This window comes from Hemicordylus capensis, chromosome 9 (assembly GCF_027244095.1).
Source record: "Hemicordylus capensis ecotype Gifberg chromosome 9, rHemCap1.1.pri, whole genome shotgun sequence".
NCBI classification, from domain to species: Eukaryota; Metazoa; Chordata; class Lepidosauria; order Squamata; family Cordylidae; genus Hemicordylus; species Hemicordylus capensis.
In genome coordinates this window covers 16,921,121-16,944,221 of record NC_069665.1, presented here as the reverse complement: position 1 = coordinate 16,944,221, position 23,101 = coordinate 16,921,121, and the positions used below count along the sequence as shown (strand labels likewise).

Sequence of the window (23,101 nt, the reverse complement as noted above, 5' to 3'; positions counted from 1 at the left end):
TAGCTGTCGTAGATGATGAACCTGCCCACTCCCATTCATGTGTCTAATTGCCTTTTAAAACCATTTAAGCTACTGCCCATCTTGTGACACAAATTCCATCAATTAATTAGGCGGGATACTAAAAGATGAGCACTTCTTTTTTTGCCTGTCCTGTATCTGCTGCCAACTGATTTCATCGGGTGACCTTGAATTCGAATCTTATGGAGAAGGGGTGGAAATCTTTGTCTATCCAATTTCTCTCCCCTGGCCCTATCAGAGAGGTCTGTGTCATTGTCCCCAGGCAGGGACAGCCCAAGGCATTTTTGCTGCCGGAGGCAAAGGAAATATGGCAATTTCCCTACCGCCAACTGCTTGTTGGTGCTCCTAGGATGGTGGGGATCAGCATTTGCCATCCATGTGCCCCTTTTCACATCCATGCCGGAGGCAATGGCCTCATCCTGCCTCAAGGAAGGGCTGCCCGGGTCTGGATTTAGAAACAGGCACCTCAAACAATTGCCTGGGGACCAAGTATTTTAATTATCCTTAACATGTAATTAATTAATTAAAGTTCATTAGGCACCAGGCATTTCGGTTATTTTAACATTTAAACATGACTATAAGATGAGAGGAAAAAATTTGTTTCTTATTTGCTTATATAAATGTATGTAGATGGATTTACAGATCTGTGTCTGCCTATTGATCATCTTTTGCCCCTATACACAATGACTGCAGATTGTGTATCAGAGTCGTGGAAGGGGCTACAAATGCATTCAGAAAGAAAGTGTTCAGGATTCAAGCAAATGGAGGGTGGCGATGAAGACACCCTTGCCTGGGACACCATTTGGTGTAGGGTTGGCTTTGATTGTCCCTGTATTGCAGAAGGGAGGTTAAGATTGTAATGGCTTGCCTAGGGCCTTCTGAAGCCACCTAATGGTGCAGCAGGGAAATGACTAGCAAGCCAGATGTTGCCGGTTTGAATCCCCGCTGGTGTGTTTCCCAGACTATGAGAAACACCTAGATTGAGCAGTAGCGATATAGGAAGATGCTGAAAGGCATCATCTTATATTGCACGGGAGACGGCAATGGTAAACCTCTCCTGTATTGTACCAAAGACAACCACAGGGCTCTGTGGTCACCAGGAGTCGACATCGACTTGACGGCACACTTAAGGCCTTCTGAGAGTTTATGGCGGAGGCAATATCTGAACTGGGGATCTCCCAGCACACAGCTCAAACTCAGCCAATGCAGGACACCAGCTCCTGCTCTGAATAAGGAATTGACCCATTATTTGTAACACTGCTGTATTATCTGGTATTCCATGCTCTGACTTGGACTGGGCAGCGTTCACTCCCCTAGCTTGTGATTCCCTGGAGTTAATAGTCTGTGAGAGATGTTACTGAGTAAAACTTCGCTTAATGCATTTGTATACAAAACACTAGAAATGTTTTGGGGATTCAAACATTGGAGAAAAATGGAGGTGCTGTGTCAAAAGGAAAAGCTAATCTGCAATAATGGATTTGAGACTATCCTATACTCTCTTCCCACTCCCACTCCAATAGGTCCCAGCTGGGATCGAAAAACCTAAAAAATACTCGAACTGTTTTTGTTTGACACAAGGGATTTGGAACTAATCACTTCATAAATGTACACAGTAAAAGCTCTTGGCTGCACACTGAAGCATTTCTGTGCTGACTTTAGGTGGTGGCTTGGAATCAATGGGATAATTAACTGGGTTTTATTTATTCTCAGGAGAATAAATGGAGCTTGTTGGAGCTTGTTTGCTGCATTATTTCCCAGTGATTCCGCACGAGCGACACAAGGTTTCTCTTTCCCACAAAGAAGCAAGCCACATTAGTAAGAGAAGCATCCCAAGAAATAAGAGAGGAACTGATGAGACACCAAGTTTGAGTCAAAGGGTATTTGTGGTTGTGGCTTTTCTTACTACTGCACAACAAGCTGCATCATCCACTGATTCTTCTCTCTACACAATTTTCAAAGCTGCAGATGTCTGGCTCAGGTTCAACATCAAGAGATGTTGTGTTGTGAAATTTGAAGGATGTATGTGTGTGCATGAACCTGCGTATGAACAACTATCCCTTGACAAGACCGTCATGTCTCCCCTCCCTTAAAAAACAAACCATCCAACAACAATCCCGTTTCACCCAAACCTTGCTATTGCCCAGGATCAAGGCAGATAGGACACACTTTGTTTGTTTAAATACATTTATATACCATCCCAATTGGTGTCTCTAGGGATACTAAAACAACAAACAAAATTTAAAACAACAAATAAATATTTTAAAGATGATTAAGAACAATTTGTGAATTTATACATTGCATGATTGTGCAAAAAGGGTCTCAGCCAACCACATCTCTGGTTGAAATACATTATATCACGTTGTTCCAATGTTAGCTTTATTAAACTGAAAGGAAATCTATTAATCCAGCCAGAAGGCTACAATCCTCTTATACCAAAGTAGCCCCATTAAATGGTACTAATCTAGAGCAAGGAGTGAGAAGACAGAAACTCTGGGAACAAATTTCAAGGAGCTGTAATTTGAGATGGTGTCCAAGCAGCACCACCAAAGTGTCACTATCACATTTTCACCTTTCAAAAAGCTTTTGACCAAAGCTTTCCATACCAAAAGCTCTTTAATAAACTTAGCAGTCATGGGATATTAGGATGGGTTATTTTATGGATTGGTAATTGGTTAAAGAGTAGGAGAGAATGGATAATCTTCACAGGGAAGTAAGAAGTGGAGCTTCTTAATTTGTTCATAAATGATCTGAAGGAAGAACCAGTGAGACAACCAAGTTTGCAGATAACATTCAGGGTGCAAACCAAAGAGGATTGCAAAGGAGAGATCCAAAAGGATATCTCCAAACTGTATAACAAAATGGCAAATATGGTTTAGTGTAGGTAAGGGTGAAGTGAGGTTCACTGGGCCAAAAGTCCAAAATTTACAAATCCAGTGATTTCATCTGAGTCATCAATGTTTATTTTATTTTAAAACATTTTTATTCTGCTTTCCCCTCACAATGTGGCCCAAAGTGGCTTTAAAGTCTTAAAAACACTAGATTTTGTCAGGCCCTTGGAGACAGGATCTGTCTTCTTGTTACTCTGCCAAACACCATGCAGACAGATGGTGTTATGTTAAAAATGCAATTTAATTAATCAATAACTTCAGAAAAATTGTAAGTTTCCATATCATGTTTCTGCCTGTCATGCAGCTTTTAAAGACACAGAAGCTCAGAAACCCCTCCCTCCCTCCGGTGGAAATCGTATTCTTCTGGCTCTGAAATATTAGAAGTATTTAGAATTAGAATGGCCCTGTTCATATATTATGTTCAACACACATACAGTCTGTGTTTACTGGACAGTGAAGTATGGGGAAGGATCAGAACTCAGTGGAACAACATCTGCTATGTCAGCAGAAGGCCACAGTTTCAGTACCTAGAAGTATCCTTTTCTGAAACCCTGGAAAGCTGCTGCCAGTCAGTGTCAAGAATACTGACCTGAATGGACCAACGATCTGACTCAGAAAAAATAAGGCTGCTTCCGACATTCCAACTACACACAGATCTACATGCATGTCAAGTTCTTGGCACACGTCCAGTGCTCATACAGTTGTAGACTTCCTAGTTGTACTCTGCATTTGAGGGTGCCTGTACCCAAGTTCATTTTAAAAATGAAACGTATGCATTTAAAAATTATTTACAAACAAAAAACGCACATGCGTACAGACATGTATTTTAATATTTATATGCTGCCTAATATCTCTCTCTCCAGGAGCATTGATACTACACACACACAGCCACACACACTAATGCAAAGTCTCAACAGGGATAGACACACACACATATACAACCAATACAACAAAAGTTTATATACCGCTTTTCAACAAAAGTTCCCAAAGCGGTTTACATAGATATAAATAAAGAATAAAATGGCTAACATATGTTAGATAAAGATATAAATATTAGCCATTTTTATATTAGGAAAGGAGGAATTAAAACACACAAACACATCACGAGTTAAATAAGTAAGTAAGTCATAAGACGAAGCATAACATGTAAATTTATTTGCAGACATCCGTAAGGGGTACCAGGGTGCCCACCCATCCTTCCCCCACCAGACTCGAAGGAAGACTTCTCCCGGCCGCACAGGATTTCCATGGCAACCACGGCCGTCTCAATCTCGCCCCCGCCCCGGTATTAATATACCACCCTAGGCCCGCCCAAGGCCCGCCTCCGCCAATCATCGCCGGGGAAAACGGCCGCGCACCATGTGGTGTGTTTCTGAGCGCGCACTGATGACGCGATGTCGCAAGCGCCAGGCCATAACCCCCACTTAGGTTTGGGCTGGACCCGGCGCCCACCCCGCCAAGCGCTGAGGTGAGTCCGTGCGGGGTGCGCTGCCTCCCCGCAGCCCTGGCGGGAGCCACCCGCTGGGGGCCTAGCTGCTCCCCGCCTCCTTCCCTTAGGCCCGGCACAGGGCCCGGCGGGCGGGGGGGGGCGGTTGTGACGAGCCCCCCTGACTCGTTCTGCCCTCCTCAAGCAGCGGCTGAGGGGTCACTGGAGAGCAAAGAGGTATTTCGCCTCAAACATGGTGGCTCGCTTGGCTGTAGCATCGGGCGGAGACGAGAGCCCCCTGTCTCTGTGCAACCCCAGCATCGCCTTCTTCTTCCTCCTCCTCCTCTCACTGTCTGTTGCTGCTGTCTGCCTTGTGCTTCTTCTTATTTATTTATTATTTATTTATTTAACACATTTCTATACCGCCCTAACCCAGGGTCTCAGGGCAGTTCACAACTTAGGCTGTGAGCCCTGTAGGTGCAGGGACCATTGACTTCTTCATCCCCCCCGCCCGCTGCAAACTACGCGGAGAACTCTTTTTGTGGGAAAGTGGTATATGCATGTTATATTCCGCTGCATTAGAGGTGTCGAAGCTCTACCCAGTGTGGTGGTGCCCTGGCCTTGAGACTGAAGGGAGCAAAGCGGGAAGACAGTTAAAACTGCTTTGGAAAATGAAGGGTGCTGACAAGTGCCCCCTTGATCCCTCCAACACGGACGACGATCGACTTTTGGGCAAGGTGATAGAGCGTGTGGTGGCGTCCCAGCGGCAGAGGGTCTTGGATCATACTGATGATCTGGACCCTTTTCAATCTGGCTTCCGCCCCAGATATGGGACTGAGACTGCCTTGGTTACTCTAGTGGATGACCTACGCTGGGAACTAGACGGGGAGTGCATCCCTGTTGTTTCTGCTGGACCTCTCGGCAGTGTTTGATACCATCGACCATGGTATCCTTCTGGGCCGCCTCTCAAGTTTGGGAATTGGAGGTGCTGTGTTGGAGTGGCTCCGGTCCTTTCTTGTGGGGAGGGTCCAGAAGGTAGTGCTTGGGGGACTACTGCTTGGCTCCGTGGCCATTGGCCTGCGGCGTCCCACAGGGTTCGGGCTTGTCCCCCATGCTGTTTAACATCTACATGAAACCACTGGGAGAGGTCATCCGGAGACTTGGACTGAGTTGTCAGCAATATGCGGATGACACTCAGCTCTATCTCTCCTTGTCACCTGATCCTAGGGAGGTGGTGGATGTCCTGAATCAGGGGCTGGAGGCCGTGATGGGTTGGATGTGGGCTAATAAACTGAAATTGAATTCAGACAAGACAGAGGTAATGTTGGTCAGTAGGAGAGCCAATCGGGATGAGGAGAGTTTACCGGTTCTGGATGGGGTTGCACTCCCCTTGAAGGAGCAAGTACGCAGCTTGGGGGTATTACTGGACCCGGCTCTGCTTTTGGAAGCTCAGGTGGAGTCGGTGGTCAGGGGTGCTTTTGCATGGCTTCGGCTGGTGCGCCAGCTGCGTCCCTTTCTCGAGAAGGCAGATCTGGCCACAGTTACACATACCTTAGTCATGTCACAGCTGGATTACTGTAACACGCTCTACGTGAGGCTGCTCTTGAAGAATATCCAGAAACTGCAGCTAGTGCAAAATGCGACAGCTATGGATTTATCTTGAGCTGCCCGTTGGGAGCACATCACACCCATTTTGAAAGAGCTGCACTGGCTACCAGTTTGTTTCTGGGTCCAATTCAAAGTGCTGGTTTTGATCTTTAAAGCCCTTAACCAGAGAGCCAGCATGGTGTAGTGGCTAGAGTGCTGGACTAGGACCGGAGAGACCCGAGTTCAAATCCTCATTTAGCCATGAAACCAGTCACACTCTCTCAGCCTAACCTACTTCACAGGGTTGTTGTGAGGAGAAACCTAAGTATGTAGTACACTGCTCTGGGCTCCTTGGAGGAAGAGCGGGATATAAAATGTAAAAAATAAAATATAAATAACAGTTTGGGCCTGGGATACCTGAGGGACCGCCTGCTCCCAAGGGTTGCTGCCTGCTTGACGAGGTCATCTGAGGGGGCTCTGCTCCAGGTGCCGACAATGAGGGAGGCTCGGTTGTCGTGCACGCGGGACAGGGCCTTCTCTGTTGCGGCCCCCAGACTCTGGAATGCTCTCCCGGTGGCTATTCGCTCCTCAGTCTCCATCACAGCTCTTAGAAAGCATGTTAAATGGTGGCTTTTTACCCAGGCTTTTATATGATTGTCTCTGCTGCTGCTCTTTGTACTTTGTATTGCTTTTATGCTTGTGTTTTAAATTTTTAATCAGATTTGTGTTATATAAAATTTTAATTGTATCTTTTAAAAAATCTTGTTTTTTAAATTTTGCTGTAAACCGCCTTGGGATTGCTTTACTGAAAGGTGGTATATAAATTTAACAGTCAGTCAGTCAATAAGTACGTTATGACCAGTGCATGACTTAACACTGGCACAAGTGATCCTGGCTACTGTAGTGATATAATACAGTCTTGCAAATAGCCATTTCTCCATTCTTCGGGGGCAGACTTACCTCTCAAGCTGCGCTGTGATTGACACACACAAAAGATTGGATGGATGAGGCCCACACTCTTAGATGGATGGGCCCCGTATGCACACACAAGTTGATAAATAAGGTTATCTGGCATTGTTACTGTATTGTAACCTTAGCCTAGTGCAACAGATAGTACTCATGGTAGTTAGTGACTGTTGGTACATGCATCTTTTTACATAATGCAGTAGATTAAAAGAGAGAGACATTCCACATAGGAAAACAAGCTTGATGTGGGAGCAGATGAAGGCTTTCCAGCTTGAGGTGCTAAATTTTCTCATCAGCTTTCCTTAGTAAAGAAAGGGAAGTATGTATATGTTTTCAACTGCCTAAGCATAATAGTGTTGGTTCATGAGCTTTTGGTTTTAAAGTTTAGGAAATTGTGCTCCTTAATTGTTCATCATATGTTGGAGATAGGCTTGTAACAAACCCTGTATTAAAATATTTTTTAAACTCATGGATGCTCAGTCTGAATAACACAGGATTCACTTGAGGTGCTTTAAATGGTCACAGATATGTCATAAATCATCAATGAAACCAGGGTCGTGTGAGGCAGCCCTCACCTCTGAAGTTGTTTTCTCATTCTAGTTCTTGAGCCTGAAGATCATCCAAATCTTCTGGAAGGAGGTTTGGATTAAAGGAGATTTTTAGTGTTAAATGTTAACCTTTGAACACTGCCCATCTTAAGCTTTTTGTTTGTTTCCAAGCCTGAATTTCTTTATTATGTGCCTTTAAAATGCTCCTTGTTCTGATGTTCTCGATAAATGGGATTCTTCTAAATTGCTCAGGTTTCAGATAGATCTGTGAAAAAATTAAATACCTGATAAGAGATGTTTTGGCATACAGTCCAACAGCTTTCCAGTATTCCCCATTGGTAGGCATCCTTCCCTTTCACACTGGCCAAAATATAGAAACTTAAACTGTCTGGCAGATTGCCCCAGTGTGTAGGCAGCTTTTCAAAGTCTTATCCAGCTATTTTGTTCTAATCTTCAGACATTGTAAGTTTATGTAGGCTTCTCGAGTAACTTGGGTTACGGGAGTGCTTTCCTTTTCCAACAGGAAGAATGTGAGGAGTTCCTAAAATGGAGTATGTTTAAACATTTTATTAGAAAAGTGAAAGAAGCCCAAGTGCCCAGTTCCATGGTGATCTAGAAATATGTCAGTGCCTAAGAATTTTGAAAAACTTGAGGCTTAACTGCTAATAATTTAAAATATTTTAAAACCCAAGTAAACTTTACACTATTGTTTGGCTATTAAGTATTGGCCTGTCAGATAATGCTAAGACCTGTAATGGAATTTTGTACATGCATAGTGTGGGGGGCAGTAATGTGGGGCAATAGTGTGGGTGGCAGTGGTCATATCATTGCCTAAGCTCCTTCCATTTTCCAAAAGATATTTTGCATTCCATGCAAGATGTCTTTTGCATGGAAAGACATCTGTCTTTCCGTGCAAATATAGTTGCAGGAAAAAGAAAGAAAATAAAATGCCAAAGTAAACTGTGGACCAAGATATGCTTACTAGGCAACCAAGCAACCTGATGTTAACTGTGTTTAAAGGTAAAGTGTGCCATCGAGTCGGATTCGACTCCTGGCGACCACAGAGCCCTGTGGTTGTCTTTGGCTCTGGCTTGTCAAGTCATTTCCCCACCACGCCATTAGGTGGTTAACTGTATTTATTTGGATGTAAATCCACTTGACTATTGTGGAATTTGGTTTTAAGATAAGATTGAAGTCTCAGTGGCTTCCAGTCATAGAATTTGGAATTCTTGTGCAAAATTCCTGGCCCTCTGATTTGTTTACACTCTCTTTGCAGAAGACTTTAATTTATCACAGTTTTTATAGAGATTGCAAAAAGTGCATTGTAGCTACCTGCTTCTCTCTGAGGGGGCAGAAGAAGTTGGTTGTCTGATTCTGATTGTACTGTATACTTAACAAAAGTTATCTTGCAATGCTCAGAACTGTTGGATTTTTACTTCTAACTCACTTTTATTTAGCATAGAATTACCAATGTGGGGGTCTTACCTCACTGTAAAAACTGCTGCTACCATGGCATTTCTTTCTTTATGACATTTCTTTCCTTCAATCCATGGGGAGGTGTAGGTTTAAAATATACTTGCATCATCTTTCCCAAACATATTTGCTGGGAAGCTAAGTCTACTAATGTTAATAGACATCACTGCCAAATGATTATATAAGCAGGATGGCTTAATTCAAAAACTGCACCAAATAATGATTTGTAAGCTATAGTTTAGAACCCAAACCATGGTTTGAAGTTCCAAACGTACAAGAGGTAACCATAGTTTAGAACTGATTGTCTTTTGTTTTCTGTTATATCAGTATTTAGCTTCACAACCGGTCCCATCAGTGTGGTGTTGTAGACTGGAGGTGGGGCAAAGGCCATAATTAAGGTTTGTCAGTTCAAACATTGTAATAAACTATAGTTAGCACAGACCATGGTCTGCATCGAACCTTGGTTCCAGATGCTGGTTTGCCAGTCAATTGCAATTTAGACACCATACCAAATTGTAGTTAAATTTCCTTAGCCATGGTTTTGTGTGAGGAATGATGAATGGGAGGGGATGTTTATTTGAACAAGTGCAATAACCTAAATATTCGTTCTTCTCCCCCTCAGCTTCTTGAGATGTTGCGAAGGTTGGAGTTGTTCCAGACATGGTTGGTGTGGTGTTGCTCTCAGAGAACGCCTTGATGGATGATTAGCACCATTCAGTGATGGGCTGTGGGACTAGCAAAGTGCTTCCCGAGCCCCCCAAGGATGTTCATTTGGATCTTGTTAAAAAGGTTGAGCCATACACTGGTTATAAAAATGACATATATAAGCACTTCATCAAAGATGGTGGAGATGCTATCAAGTCTGGCTTCCCATCTCCTCCCCGTCACACGAACCAGTATTCCAGTGGCTGCTCTCCTGCACGCGTGGAGCAGCCAGAGCCCCGCAAGAACAGAGTGGCCAAGTATCGTGCCAAGTTTGATCCCAGAGTGACAGCCAAGTATGACATCAAAGCCCTGATTGGCCGAGGCAGCTTCAGCCGTGTAGTGCGAGTCGAGCACAAGGCTACCAAGCAACCATACGCCATCAAGATGATCGAGACCAAGTACCGGGAAGGGAGGGAAGTGTGTGAGTCAGAGCTCTGTGTTTTGCGTCGCGTACGTCACACCAACATAATCCAGCTCATTGAAGTCTTTGAGACACAGGAGCGAGTCTACATGGTGATGGAATTGGCCACTGGAGGGGAATTGTTTGACCGAATAATTGCCAAAGGCTCCTTCACGGAAAGAGATGCTACCCGTGTGCTGCAGATGGTTTTGGATGGGGTTAAATACTTACATACGTTGGGCATAACACACAGGGACTTAAAGCCAGAGAACCTGCTGTATTACCACCCAGGCATGGATTCTAAAATAATGATTACAGACTTTGGGCTGGCAAGTGCTCGGAAGAAGGGAGATGATTGCCTAATGAAGACCACCTGCGGAACGCCAGAGTACATTGCCCCAGAGATCTTGGTCAGGAAGCCCTACACTAACTCTGTAGACATGTGGGCGTTGGGTGTGATCTCTTACATCCTTCTAAGTGGGACAATGCCTTTTGAGGATGACAACCGTACCCGCTTGTATCGGCAAATTCTGAAAGGAAAGTACAGTTACTCAGGGGAGGTGAGTGTGTTGAAGGTCAAGTCAGGAAGCAATGGTTGAACATGGCCACTGTGTTATTCTCTGAAATAACTGGTCCCAATCAGAAACCCTCCTTGCTTGCGGATTTTGAAACCTGCTAAAAAGCTGCTACTAGACACTAGAGGAATATAGTACACTTTTTTGTTTTAGAAATTGAATCCTTTATTTGTAGGGGAGGGGGCCCCCTCTCTCTTTTAAATTAAATCTGTTGTTTTGGTAGAAGCCCAGGAACCAAGAAATGATTTAGAGATGTTCTAAGCAGTGGAAATTGCTCCTACTTCTGTTGCTAAAGCTGGGCGGAGGGAAGCCTGGAAACCTTGGAATAGATATTGGGGCGCCTTCCATACCAACGTGCCTTGATAAGTTGCTCTCTGAAAAGCAGACCCACTCTAGCACTCTGCTCAGGGCCAAGGAATAACGGCGAGACTGGTTTCTCTCTTCTGGCCACCACTGCTGCTGTCAGAAAGGTTCATATCAGAGTCCAGATTCAGGGAATTGTAACATGTATGATTCCAGTCTGCCATTTTCTGGTTCTGGTCCCTTCTATTCTTTGCTATGTGATTAAAGAAAGAAAGAAACTAAAATGTGGTGATGGGGCTAGTCTCCATTTCTTTTAGGACATTGTGTTCAGAAATAGATAATGTCTAAGTTAGCTTGAGTGCAGCTTTGAAAAGTAGATCCCGATAGGAATTGAGCCAGAAATATTACATATGACTAAGAGACCAACTCTTGAAGCAGGAGGTTGAGAAGTGACAGTAAGATAATTGCCTGAAAGAGAGCACTTAATATTTCTGGCATTTTAGATACACGAGGGTGTGATAGCATTTCAGTAATGGATAAAGTGTCTTTTTATGTTGTTTGGATAGTAATATTCTTATTGCTATATCAGGATACAGTGTGATGGGGAAATACAAGTTACTTCTCTTGAGAAAGTTTGTGGTTGTGTGAAACTTGAGAAGTCTTTCAAATAATTTGTGGTTGGTAATTATTTTAGTTGGTCTGTGACTCTATATGAGGTGTATAATGCATTTAAGGAAAGGAGAGCTGGTCTTGTGGTAGCAAGCATGACTTGTCCCCTTAGCTAAGCAGGGTTCACCCTGGTTACATATGAATGAGAGACTAGAAGTGTGAGTACTGTAAGATATTCCCCTTAGGGGAGAGAGATTCCTGCCTGAATCCTTGGAGAAGTCACTGCCAGTCTGTGAAGACAATACTGAGCTAGATAGACCAATGGTCTGACTCGGTATATGGCAGCTTCTTGTGTTCCTATTTAGATTACATATTCAAATAAGTGATCTTTGGGTTTCTGTGTGTTAGTGGGTGTGGTAATTTAATGTCGCTTTTATAGGTGACATGTTCCCAGTAAGGCATAACATTCTGGCAACTGCAGATCGTAAATCTAAAGAGGAACACAGAGGAAGGAGTCCCAACTTGTGTCCCATATGTTGTTATATATCACAACTCCCATCATCTTTGGCTATTGTGGGAGTTGTTCCCAAATCACTGACATAGAACACAGAAAGCGGCCTTGGTCCATTTGACTCAGTATTGTCTACATTGTCCTGCAGTGGCTCTCCAGGGTTTCAGGCAGGGGTCTTCCCAGCTCTGTCTGGATGAGGTGGTGGTCAGTGTTCTCTCTAATTTTTTTAATCTGTGTGTGGAATTAGATTTGTTCTGGGCGGCAGTATCAAGGCAGTGTGCACATGTGCATTCAGGGTGGGGCCTTCCTGATTCAACCTTAGCAGGATCTAAAATTGAGTAGACCTCATAATGTGTGAGCATGCACATGCCTTAGAGGGAACACTGGTGGTGGTTTACGTAGTGTTGTCCGTGTGCACGGTGCTTTTTCATAGAGAGAAAAGACAGGGCTCTGCTCTGAAGGTTCACAATCTGAAAGATATAGAGGGAAGACCACAGTGGAAGGAAAGGGGTGCTCAGAGACAGGATGCCTCCAAATACCGAAAAGCTGCAGAGGAGCAATGGCTGAAGAGGGGGCATTCCTTCATCTCCCGTTTGTGTGGCTTCCCAAGGCTTCCTCACTAGCCCTCGAACTGCCGGATAGGTTCGCGGTTGGGCTGAACCAGTTTGCGGAACAGCGGGTCCACGCAGCGGGTCCATGCTGAGCTGGATAGGCCTTCCAATCCAGCAAGGCTCTTTTGTTCTTCGGGAAGTGGATGTGGGGAAAGACTGGGGGGAAATGTGCAATTGCTTGCTTAGGTTTAGGAATTCACCTGGTGACTACCGGATTGTTCCAAAAGCTTAACAGGAAAGATGAATTTAGAGGAGGGGTTTAAAGGAAATAAGGGGCTGACTTCAGAGAAGTTCTGGGAGGTGGTTCTAGATGTAAGAAACAGCAAGGAAAGAGTTGCTTGAGGGCCTAGGACATCTCTGGCCAATTGAAGGTGCTGAAGCTGGTTGAGTGAGGGTCACAGGCAAGAATGTGGCAGGATATGAGAGCAGAGAGTTAACAGAATTGTGTGCAGGACCCTGAAGATGGTCTTGCGCACGGGATTAAACGAGACCTTCTGCATACCAAACATGTGCTCTGCCAGCTATACTCCCCTCCCCTCTTCACAGATATCTAGTGTCTTGGCAAAACATCTGTTTGTTTAGCATGCTGTGCCTCCTTGTTTAGGTTCAAGACTGCCTTCCAAGTTGTTCATGTTGCCTTTATTTCTTGCAAAGTTAAGGCTTGTGCTCAGAACCCAAGTTAACTGTTTCCCCAAAATGCTGTCCTTTCCTGGACTACATAGGTTAATCGACTGTGTATTTCCTGCTCATTACAATTGCTTCTTTCTGAGAAGACTGCATCTCTGTAAGATGCATGTTTGCAAACAAGTATTGATTACATCCAGCAGTTAGGTGCCTGCATACTAGAAAGAGAAATGTATACTAATGTATGGAATGGTCTTACAGTAAGTAAGTGTTTCAACCTGGATCTCCGGTATCCATATCTGCCAAACTTAACACAATGCCTTCTCCCTGGCATTTGCTTTAAAAGTGGTAGTTCCAACTAGACAGGGGGCATGGGAATTTACACAGTGTATTTGCAACACAAACTGAAGAATTGGGTCCCTTGCGGAATCCTAAACTTACAGCTGGATTCTATGGTGCACTTCAGTTGCTATAACACAGTGGTAGGCTTGTGCCATTAAACTGGGGGTTGATATGCTAGGAAGTGGGGCGGACCCACAAAACTCCCTGTCCTTTGGTACTCAACACTTTCTGTGTATTATTTTCCATTTATTTATTTAACATATTTGTATAGAGCCCAAAATGCAGTAGCCCTATAAGGAATGGATTTTAGGATATGGAGCCTGATCCTGTCCTCTCAGTGCCTCTGTGATTTGTAATAGGCATAAGACCATCTGAACACCTAACCATAGGGCCTCACAGATCCTCCTTCATTTATCTTCCCCTATTGTAGGCATTGTCCTTTTCTGTTTTTGTTTTGGAGGCAGCCTTAGCTTGCTGTATGTCTTCACCACTGTTTGTGCTGCATTACAATTTACAACCATTGTTAGAATCAGATCTGCATGCTGTGAATTGGACTAATCATGGTTAGTGAAAGTGCTGTGCATACATAATACTAATATGTCCTAGTAGCATGTGAGGCAGCAAACTTGCTGAAGGCCTAGGTTTGTACAGTGCCTGGACAGGAGACCACCTGGGAAGCCCGTGTACACTGCCTTGAGGTCCAGCATGGCAGGAGATTGTGTCATAAATGGCCACAGTTACTTCTGAAACTGAAAAGTGGCAGGGAGGGGAGGAGCGTTCAAGCCTGTGGGACACCTAGGGTTAGCAATTGGTCAGTATCATGTCAGGGAAGTGTAGCATGCAGCTGAATTCTCAATTTTGTTGAGAGGACATTGCTAATCCTGGTGCTGATGGACTCCTGCTTTGCTCCTTGATTTAAAATATTTCTGTTTTATAAATAGCATAGGAACATAGGCAGCTGCCATATACCAAGTCAGACCATTGGTCCATCTAGTTCAATATTGTCTACTCAGACTGGCAGCAGCTTCTCCAAGGTTGCAGGCAGGAATCTCTCTCTCAGCCCTATCTTGGGGATGTTGCCAGGGAGGGGACTTGGAACCTTCTTCATGCAAGCACGCAGGTGCTCTTCGCAGAGCAGCCCCATCCTCTGAGGGGAATATCTTACAGTGTTCACATGTTGTGTCTCATTCAAATGCAACCAGGGCAGACCCTGCCTAGCAAAGGGGACAATTAATGCTTGCTACCATAAGACCAGCTCTCCTCCCTCGTGGCTGTGACAAAAACTTCATGGTGGGTCTTCCACTGTTTAGGAATTGAACCCCAAAGCTGTCAGAATCTTTCACTACACCCTCAGATCCAGTTTTCCTGTTCCTGAAAACCAATGCCTGCTAGTGAGCTCCTGTTGGAGGTTTCGGCCAAAAAAGAGAGAGAGCAAACTTCCTTTTGATGTCTGCTAACTCATTCTCCCAGCTTTACAAGCAAAACCTTCCTCAAAATGCTGTGTTTTCCGTTGAGCCCCTCCCTGTCCCCTGAGGAGACATTTCTAGCACACGCTTGTTTGAATTTATTTCTCTCAGTGTTTCTTTATTTTGCTGCCACCACGTAAATTTACCTTAAGTGGCGCAGCGGGGAAATGCTTGACTAACAAGCAGATGGTTGCCAGTTTGAATCTCTGCTGGTACTTCTGTTGGTCAGCACCGATATAGGAAGATGCTGAAAGGCATCATCTCATACTGTGTGGGAGGAGGCAATGGTCAACCCTTCCTGTGTTCTACCAAAGAAAACCACAGGGCTCTGTGGGCACCAGGAGTTGAGTCGAGGGTACAGACTAAGTTACAGATTCTTTAAAGATGACTAAAACAGACATTTATTAATTTTAAGTTCTAATGTGAGCCTCTAAAGTAGGGCAGCTTACTTGCTTACTTCTTGCAAAGTACAGTGAATGACTCCAGGACTTCCCATGTAGATGATTGATATAGATTTCCTATTTTGTAAATTGTGAGTGAAGCTGACGCTTGCCATATCCTGGCACTGTTTTAAGTACCATGCTGCACAGTGCAAAGGAGTGAATGAGGAACGTTGGAGAGGCAGGCCAAAGGCTGGTGAGGGCCTTGTCAGCTTCCAAGCTCTCATAGCATTCTTTCCAGGAATCATTTGTCTCTTTGAAGGGAGAATGCTTTGGTTTTCCTGATTATCTTGGAAGGTTGCCTTTTCGTTACTCTTGTGGTGAAATGGGAAGAGATCAGCCATAAAATTGCACTGCTGGGCCATGGCTGACTTTCTGAAGGCAAAGGAGGGAACTTTAATATAGAAAGCATTTGAAGCTACACTGAGAGTTGGTGCAGAGGGAGATGGGGTGAGGGGAAGCTACTAGGGCCCCCCCCCCCATTTAACACAAGCACTGTGAAATGAACCTGCTCTTCCTTAGCGGAGGCACTTCCAGGAAACAGCTTGGAGATGGTACAGTCATGGAGTTAGAGGGCTCACCTGCAGCAACCTTCTTGACAGTAGCATAAAAAGGTGCTTTTGAACCAGAGAGGAGGGCACCTTGTGATTTACGCTGTCGTAGAATTTCACAGACAATAAAGAACTTGAGTTCAAAGAGAGAGTCTCCTTCCCCCCAAAAAAGAAAGGAAAAGAAGATGTCCTTTCAAAGATGGGGCTGGGCTGAGATCACAGAGCCCTGTCGAGAGAGAAATGAAAGTTGAAATGCAGACTGACTTGTGAAGTCTTCCCATTTTCTTGACAAGAAGTGAGCTGACAACCAGCTAATGTGGTTGCTGTCTTGTGTGAGCTGCAGAGAGCTTGCCGTTTGGGTTCTATTCCTGGAGCGCAGCAGGGCCTGTCTTCAAGAGGCTATTAGGCGATCGATGGGCAAGCTATACCATAATAGCTCATTCAGGTCCTGCTGACCTCAACGGCTCTAATTATCATTCTTTGGCTCCTACACGGTATAGCGTGGAAGGGTGAGGCGTGAAGTTTAAGGCAGCCTAGGGAAGTAACTTGGTAAGCATTCTGATGAGCTTTGCTCCCTGGGTAAGGGTTAAATTGCTTATCAAAGCTAGATCAGTGCAACCTATCCATCGGGAACTAATTGTGTCCCCGCTGCAGCTCCTTCTTTGCTTGATCAGGGATTTGCTAAAGAAGCTGAAGAGCTAGTTTTACTGTGAAAAATCCCACCAGTTACCTAGCAAGAAAGCTGCATCTGGTGAAAAGCTGCTTCTGGTGGGTGCTGTAGTTCAGGGGTAGATCACCTGCTTTGCGTGCAACAGGTGCCAGTTTCAGTTCACAGAATCTCCAGGTAGGGCTGGGAAAGACTCCTGCCTGAAACGTTGGGGAGCTGCTGCCAGTTGGTGTAGACCAGGGGTTTGTGCACTCCTTCGCAAAGCTCCAGTTCAGGTACCCCATAGATATTTTGTGTGTGTGTGCATGCGTACACACACACTTACACACTTCATAGTTTTTGTTTGTTTATATCAGACTTCTATATTGCCCAAACTTTTGTCTTTGGGCAGTAAACATAAAACAATTAAGACACATATAAAAATGTCAAACAATTCAACAATTTAATATCAACCATAAAAATAAAGCAGACAGTTTTAAAAAGCTGTTATGAGACAGGCTACTCCGGGTACTAGCTTACATTGAGACTAAGCTGCTCATGTGTACTCCCACTGAACTCAATGGGACAAGTTTACTTTTTCCACAGTTGTCTGATTTTTATCCATAAAGATGGGTTGTGTCTTAGACCATGCCTCAGGAAGACAGGAAGTGCAGTTAAATTTGTAGGCAATATCCTGGGGTTGGTAGGCGGAGCTCCCTCTAGACTCCAGTTCCGTTCCTGTCTTGCCTCAGGCAGCACACGTATTGGAAAGCTCTGCAGTCCTCCTACTTTCAGGCTTGTTTCGCCCTCTATGGTCTGCCTTGGTTGTATATGAACGGGAGACGTGATGTGTGAGCGCTGTAAGATATTCCCCTCAGGGGATGTAGCCGCTCTGGGAAGAGCAGATGGTTTCAAGTTCCCTCCCTGGCTTCTCCAAGATAGGGCTGAGAGAGATTGCTGCCTGCAAGCTTGGAGAAGTTGCTGCCAGTCTGTGAAGACAATACTGAGCTAGATAGACCAATGGTCTGACTCGGCATATGGCAGCTTCCTTTGCTCATCTGCTGTATCTTTTCCCTTCTCTTTAGGCAGTCACAGTTGGTCTTGCCGCTGCCAGTGGTAGAGCAATACCAGTGCTCCAGCCAGAATCTGTTTTCTGGTGTTGGTGGAATGCCACTGGGTCCTGCCTCCAACCCCAACTGCCCAGTAGACATCCACTGGCAGGAGCCCCCCAGATTCAGGCTGCCAGTTAGCTCACCATTCACATCTCCTGAAATGATTCCTGACATTCCCATTCTTCCTCTTGTTCCTCTGGTCTGTGGAGTTTTAGCTCCACAGGTTTGGATAGCACTCATTGCACTTAGCAGCATTTGGGAAACGCAAGACAACAATCCATGGTTCTACCATCTGCTTGCACAGACTTGCCTGCTGCAATGGTGGACACTAACTGAATGTAAGGAGTCAACCTCTCTGACCTACAGTTTGGCATCGTTGGCTCAGCCTGACAGCAAACCCCTGCAAGTAGAGGAAGAAAAGATTGTTAGTATATCAATAGTTACTCAACCTTTTTTTGCTTAGACTAACTTGACTGTGCATCATGGTAAGAGGATGCTCTGAAAGGCATGTTTGGATCTTAGCTCAGAGCAATTCCAAGGGTAACAGAATCAGGCACATCACGGCTTTTTCTGTGACTATAGCCATAAGCAAATTTCCAGATTGATATTATATATGCCCAATGGCAAGGGAACACCACCTGCTTTAGGGCCATATTACAAGACACTTAAATATAGATAGTGTCTGGAACATGCAAAATACGTTGGTAATGAAATCAAAATTTTTGACATTGCTTCTGATTCAGTTACCCGTGTATTTTGCATGTTCTAGACACTATAATATTTAAGAGTTCTATAAAAATTTGGCCTTATAGTTCTCTTGCCAGTGGGTATAGCTAATATCAACTTGAAAATTTGCTTATGGCTGGAGTCACTGAAAAGATGGCAAAATGTCTGATGTTTTGCCAGTCTCTTCCATTTCTCTCTAGATTTAATACTGTCCTAACTTCTAAAGTAAATACCTGCTTTTACGCATGTGTCAAGGCATCTGAAGCAGCACCTACACAGTTGAGTGGAACATTTCTCAGGACGTGTGTGAAGCAATTGGCAATAAAATCAAAGTCTGCAAATATGCTTGATAAACTTTTCAAGTCCTGATTTCAAAAGTGGAGGCTTCATAATCTGTCGTCTGGATGGCTGACATCTATTGTCGTTATGTTTGTTTGCTCGCCTGGGGAAATGGTCTACCAACGTCAGCCCCTCTCTTCCCAGTGCTTTGTGACTCATGCCAGCTTTTATTCTCCAGTGAATGCCACCTCCAGATGGTATGAAACTTAAAATACCTTGACGCGCAGTGTGCTACTAAGGGTCTTGGTGGAGATGCTGTCTGGGACATTGTGTTGTGCATTGTTTGTTGGTTGACATGAGCTGGGGTTTGGAGCAAAGCAGGCTTTTAGGGTTTGGAAAAGAGAACATGAAATGTAGGAAGCCTTCTTCATCTTACCACTTCTAAGCCCTGTAGTTTCTGTGGTCTTCCCATCCAAATATGACCTTATATTAGTAGCATCTTCTACCGTGACCAGTGTTCCCAGATATTGTTGACTACAGCTCCCATAATCCCCAGCAACTTCTGGGAATCCTTGTTACAGTTAACACTGACTGTGATGCCACTTTTGGTCCTAATTTCAAACAAGTAAAGGTAAAGTGTGCCGTCGTGTTGGTTCCAACTCCTGGCAACCACAGAGCCCTGTGGTTGTCTTTTGGTAGAATACAGGAGGGGTTTACCATTGCCTCCTCCCATGCAGCATCTTCCTATATTGCTGCTGCCGGCTATCAGTAGCATAGTCTGGGGAAAATACCAGCGGGGATTCGAACCATCAACCTCTCGCTTGATAACAAGCTAAGGTAAAGTGTGCTGTTGTGTTGGTTCCAACTCCTGGCAATTTCCCCATTAAGTAGCGATGGTATAAACGGGGTGGAGAAATCTTGGCTCAGTTCACCAACTAGATAGAAATGTTACTAGTCAGATGATTCCTCGAGCCATGGCAGTACACTAAATAAATTCTAAATAAAATGCTTCCCAAAGAGCTGCAGATGCCAAGTTTTGCATGGGCACTCCTGCCACTTAGATTAGCTGAATGCACTATTTTCAAACTTCAGAGTATGCATAGGGAGTGGTTGATTGGGGGAAGGGGTTAGAAAAAATCCAAAGCAACACGTTCCCCACTGAGCTGCAGATACCAAGTTCTTCACGGGCAATCCTGCCACTAGCCGAGCGCACTACTTTTTACTCCAGAATACGCCAATATATGTTCTAGAGGGAGCTAGAGCCCCAGCCTTCCCGCCATTAGCTCCACACCACGCTGGCTCTCAATCTGAAATATCATTTATCTTGGTGGGAATTAAGTATGTTTCTTGATGGATTGTGTCTTCTGTCATTACTAGAAGGGGTGTGTGTTTATTTTAAGATACTCTGAAACATCACATTTAATATTTTATTTGTCTTTATTTATTACATCTTAATCTTAATCCAAACAAGACGGAGGTACTGTTTGTAGGGGATCAGGATCCCAGAGATGGTTTAGATTTGCCCGTTCTGGATGGGGTTAGACTCCCAGTCAGAGATCAGGTTCGTAGTCTGGGAGTGTTCCTGGATCCCAAACTCTCCCTGGTTTCTCAGGTTGAGGCTGTGGCCAGGAGTGCTTTTTATCAGCTCTGGTTGATATGCCAGATACGTCCATTTCTGGAGACAAATGACCTTAAAATTGTGGTACATGTGCTGGTGCAAGCTTGGAGAAGCCACTGCCAGTCTGTGAAGACAATACTGAGCTAGATAGACCAATGGTCTGACTCAGTATATGGCAGTTTCCTATGTTCCTCCGAGTCAGACTTGGGGTTCATGACACTGTCCACACTTGATCATGCTGGCTGCTTTCTACATCACACAGTAAATGAAACGTGCTCAAAAGCATCACCAATCTGAGGATCTTGTGAGAGAGGAAGATCTTTTTGTGTTTGTGTCCTTTTGTGTTTTTTTGGCCGGACTTGAAGATCTGACTGTGTGTTTCATTGCAAGGTACTTTGGTAGTAACATCGAGTTCTTTATTCACTGGAGTGTCTTTAGAGTTCCCCTACCCCCCCATCCCCCCCCCCAATATGAGTCTCATATTGCAGATGCTTCACATGGAGGCCCTAGAACAGCAAGTGCAATAAATCCAGAATGGAATAAATAGAGGCAAGAAAACGTGGCTTTTGCTGAGAGGAGGATCTGTTTTAAGTGCACCTGAGTGCACTGTTTTAAGAGTACTCCTTCCATCTCCTGGAAGAAGATAAATCCATTTACAGAGGAATGTAACTTTGAGTCCCAAAAGAACAGAGCACTGAGCAAGTGTTGGTGCTGAGGCAGCATGTGACCTGAGGGGGCTCTGTTGAAGAGGCAGAGTGTTCTGGTCTTTCTTTGTTTTCTTCCTGTTTTTAAAAAGGAACATTGAATAGAGCTGGAAATAGGCTGCCTCCATGCCCGAGGTAGAACAGTGAGGTCAGCCTGACAAATGCACACTTCACGGTGAGGCTCCAAAGCCTGTCTCATTTTGGCTTCTCTTTCCCCCTCCTATAGTGCACATAGTAAGGCTGGTGCACATGCACTTTAGTTCTTGTCTTGGCTGTATTAGCTGAGCTGTGTTCTGCAGTGGCAGAAACTTAGGGAACCGGAGACTTGTCCAGCTGTGCCAACATGTTGTTTGCATAAGACCAGACCTGGAAATAGTGGCATGCTTGGTTGCCTATGGCGAGCAAGAATCTCCTGCAGGTGACTAGAGATGCTGTACAAATGTATGTGTGTGTTTTAAATGGGAAACACAAACTGGAACAGGGTCCAATACAGCTTGCAAATAAGCCCAGAGACGTTATCAGCTATATACTAATAAAGGTATACCCAGGCTGGTAACTTTTCTGGGCTTATTTGCAAGCTGTATTGGACCCTCTTCCAATTGTAAATGCTGAGCACACAAGAACCAAAGTAGGCTAGTTTGAAATACACGTTATCACCTAAACTCACAGTTTGCTGCCACCTCCTACTGCATGCACTAGATCCAGGTTGGTCACTAGCTGGAAATACAAATGAATTCCAGTTACCAATCAGCATTTATTCTAGCCTATTGACCAGAAGACAAATAAGTACCGGGAATTGCCAAAAAAAAATTGTTCATCTTCTGTGCTTAATGTAGGCCTTTCTAACTTTTTGGTCTGCTCCTAAGAATTATAAAGTATTTGCATTATTTATCCTAGTATGTTTTGTGTTTCCATTATGGTGCATTATTTATTGTAAACTGCTTTGGGTTTCCAGTAGAGAAGCAGGATAGTAATTTTCTAAATAAATGAAGCTGCTTTATACTGAGTCAGACCACTGGTCGCATGTAGGTCAATCTTGTCTACACTGACTGGCAGCCATTTTCTCCTGGGCTTTTCCAGTAGGGTATTTCTCAAACCTACCTGCAGATGCTAGGGATTGAATTTGGGACCTTCTGCATGCAAGGCATGTGATCTTCCACTGAGCTACTATGGCCGATCCCTTCATTAAAAAAAAATATATTTTTTAAAAAATGAAATGCCTTGAAAACCAAGTGCTTGTGTGGCTTGCCGTGACAGTTACTGAAATAATCCCTGTTAAAATCAGTGCATTAAAACAAGATTTATTTTGAAAGGACAGAAACCATAAAGCCAGGCATGCATGAACATAAACTGCCTGTAGCTGTGACTTAGATGTTGAGCTACAGGAGACATGGAATATCTTGTTGCTATAAAAGCCATTCAGTCATTTTCAACGGAGATGATGGTCTCCTAAGGGAACAAAGAGAGGTTCTCTTGCAGCGTGGGTCCCCAAACAGGCACACTGAGCAGGAGGACATCTTCCATTTCAGTCTTTTTTGGATGGTAGTTGGATGACATCATAAATCCATGTGGTTTTCACAGCCCACACAACTTGTTCTTGTCTCTCATCCCTTTGGACACCAGTGTAATTTGAAATACTAAGGCAAAGCATCCAGTGTAAGAGATGCAGCTTGTTTGTCAAGTAGATAAGAACAAGCCCAGGGCCCATCTAGTCCAGCATCCTGTTTCACACAGTGGCCCATCAGATGCCTCTGGGAAGCCCACAAGCAAGAGCTGAGGGCATGCCCCCTCTCCTGCATCTGGTATTTAGAGATGTTTTGCTTCTGGGGCTGGAGGTGGCCTAGAGCCCTCATCTATGTTGCTATAGATGCAGGAGGGAAGAAAGGCCAGGCCATAATGCTATAACGGAAAGAATTACATTTTCATTTCCGCCTCCCAGGGCCTAGCAAAATCCTGTTAATAACTCAAGTATT

General features: G+C 44.3%; 1 protein-coding gene across 1 annotated transcript in view; it reads left to right on the top strand.

The window, feature by feature from the left end:
- Nucleotides 1–4,297: 4,297 nt before the first annotated feature.
- The window catches only part of PSKH1 (protein serine kinase H1), a 42,371-nt gene continuing 23,567 nt past the window's right edge, over nucleotides 4,298–23,101 (top strand). The window contains exons 1-2 of the mRNA XM_053271489.1: nucleotides 4,298–4,374; nucleotides 9,529–10,571. Of these exons, the coding sequence (XP_053127464.1) occupies nucleotides 9,627–10,571 (945 nt within the window). The 5' untranslated portion in view covers nucleotides 4,298–4,374; nucleotides 9,529–9,626. The remainder of the gene's footprint in view (nucleotides 4,375–9,528; nucleotides 10,572–23,101) is intronic.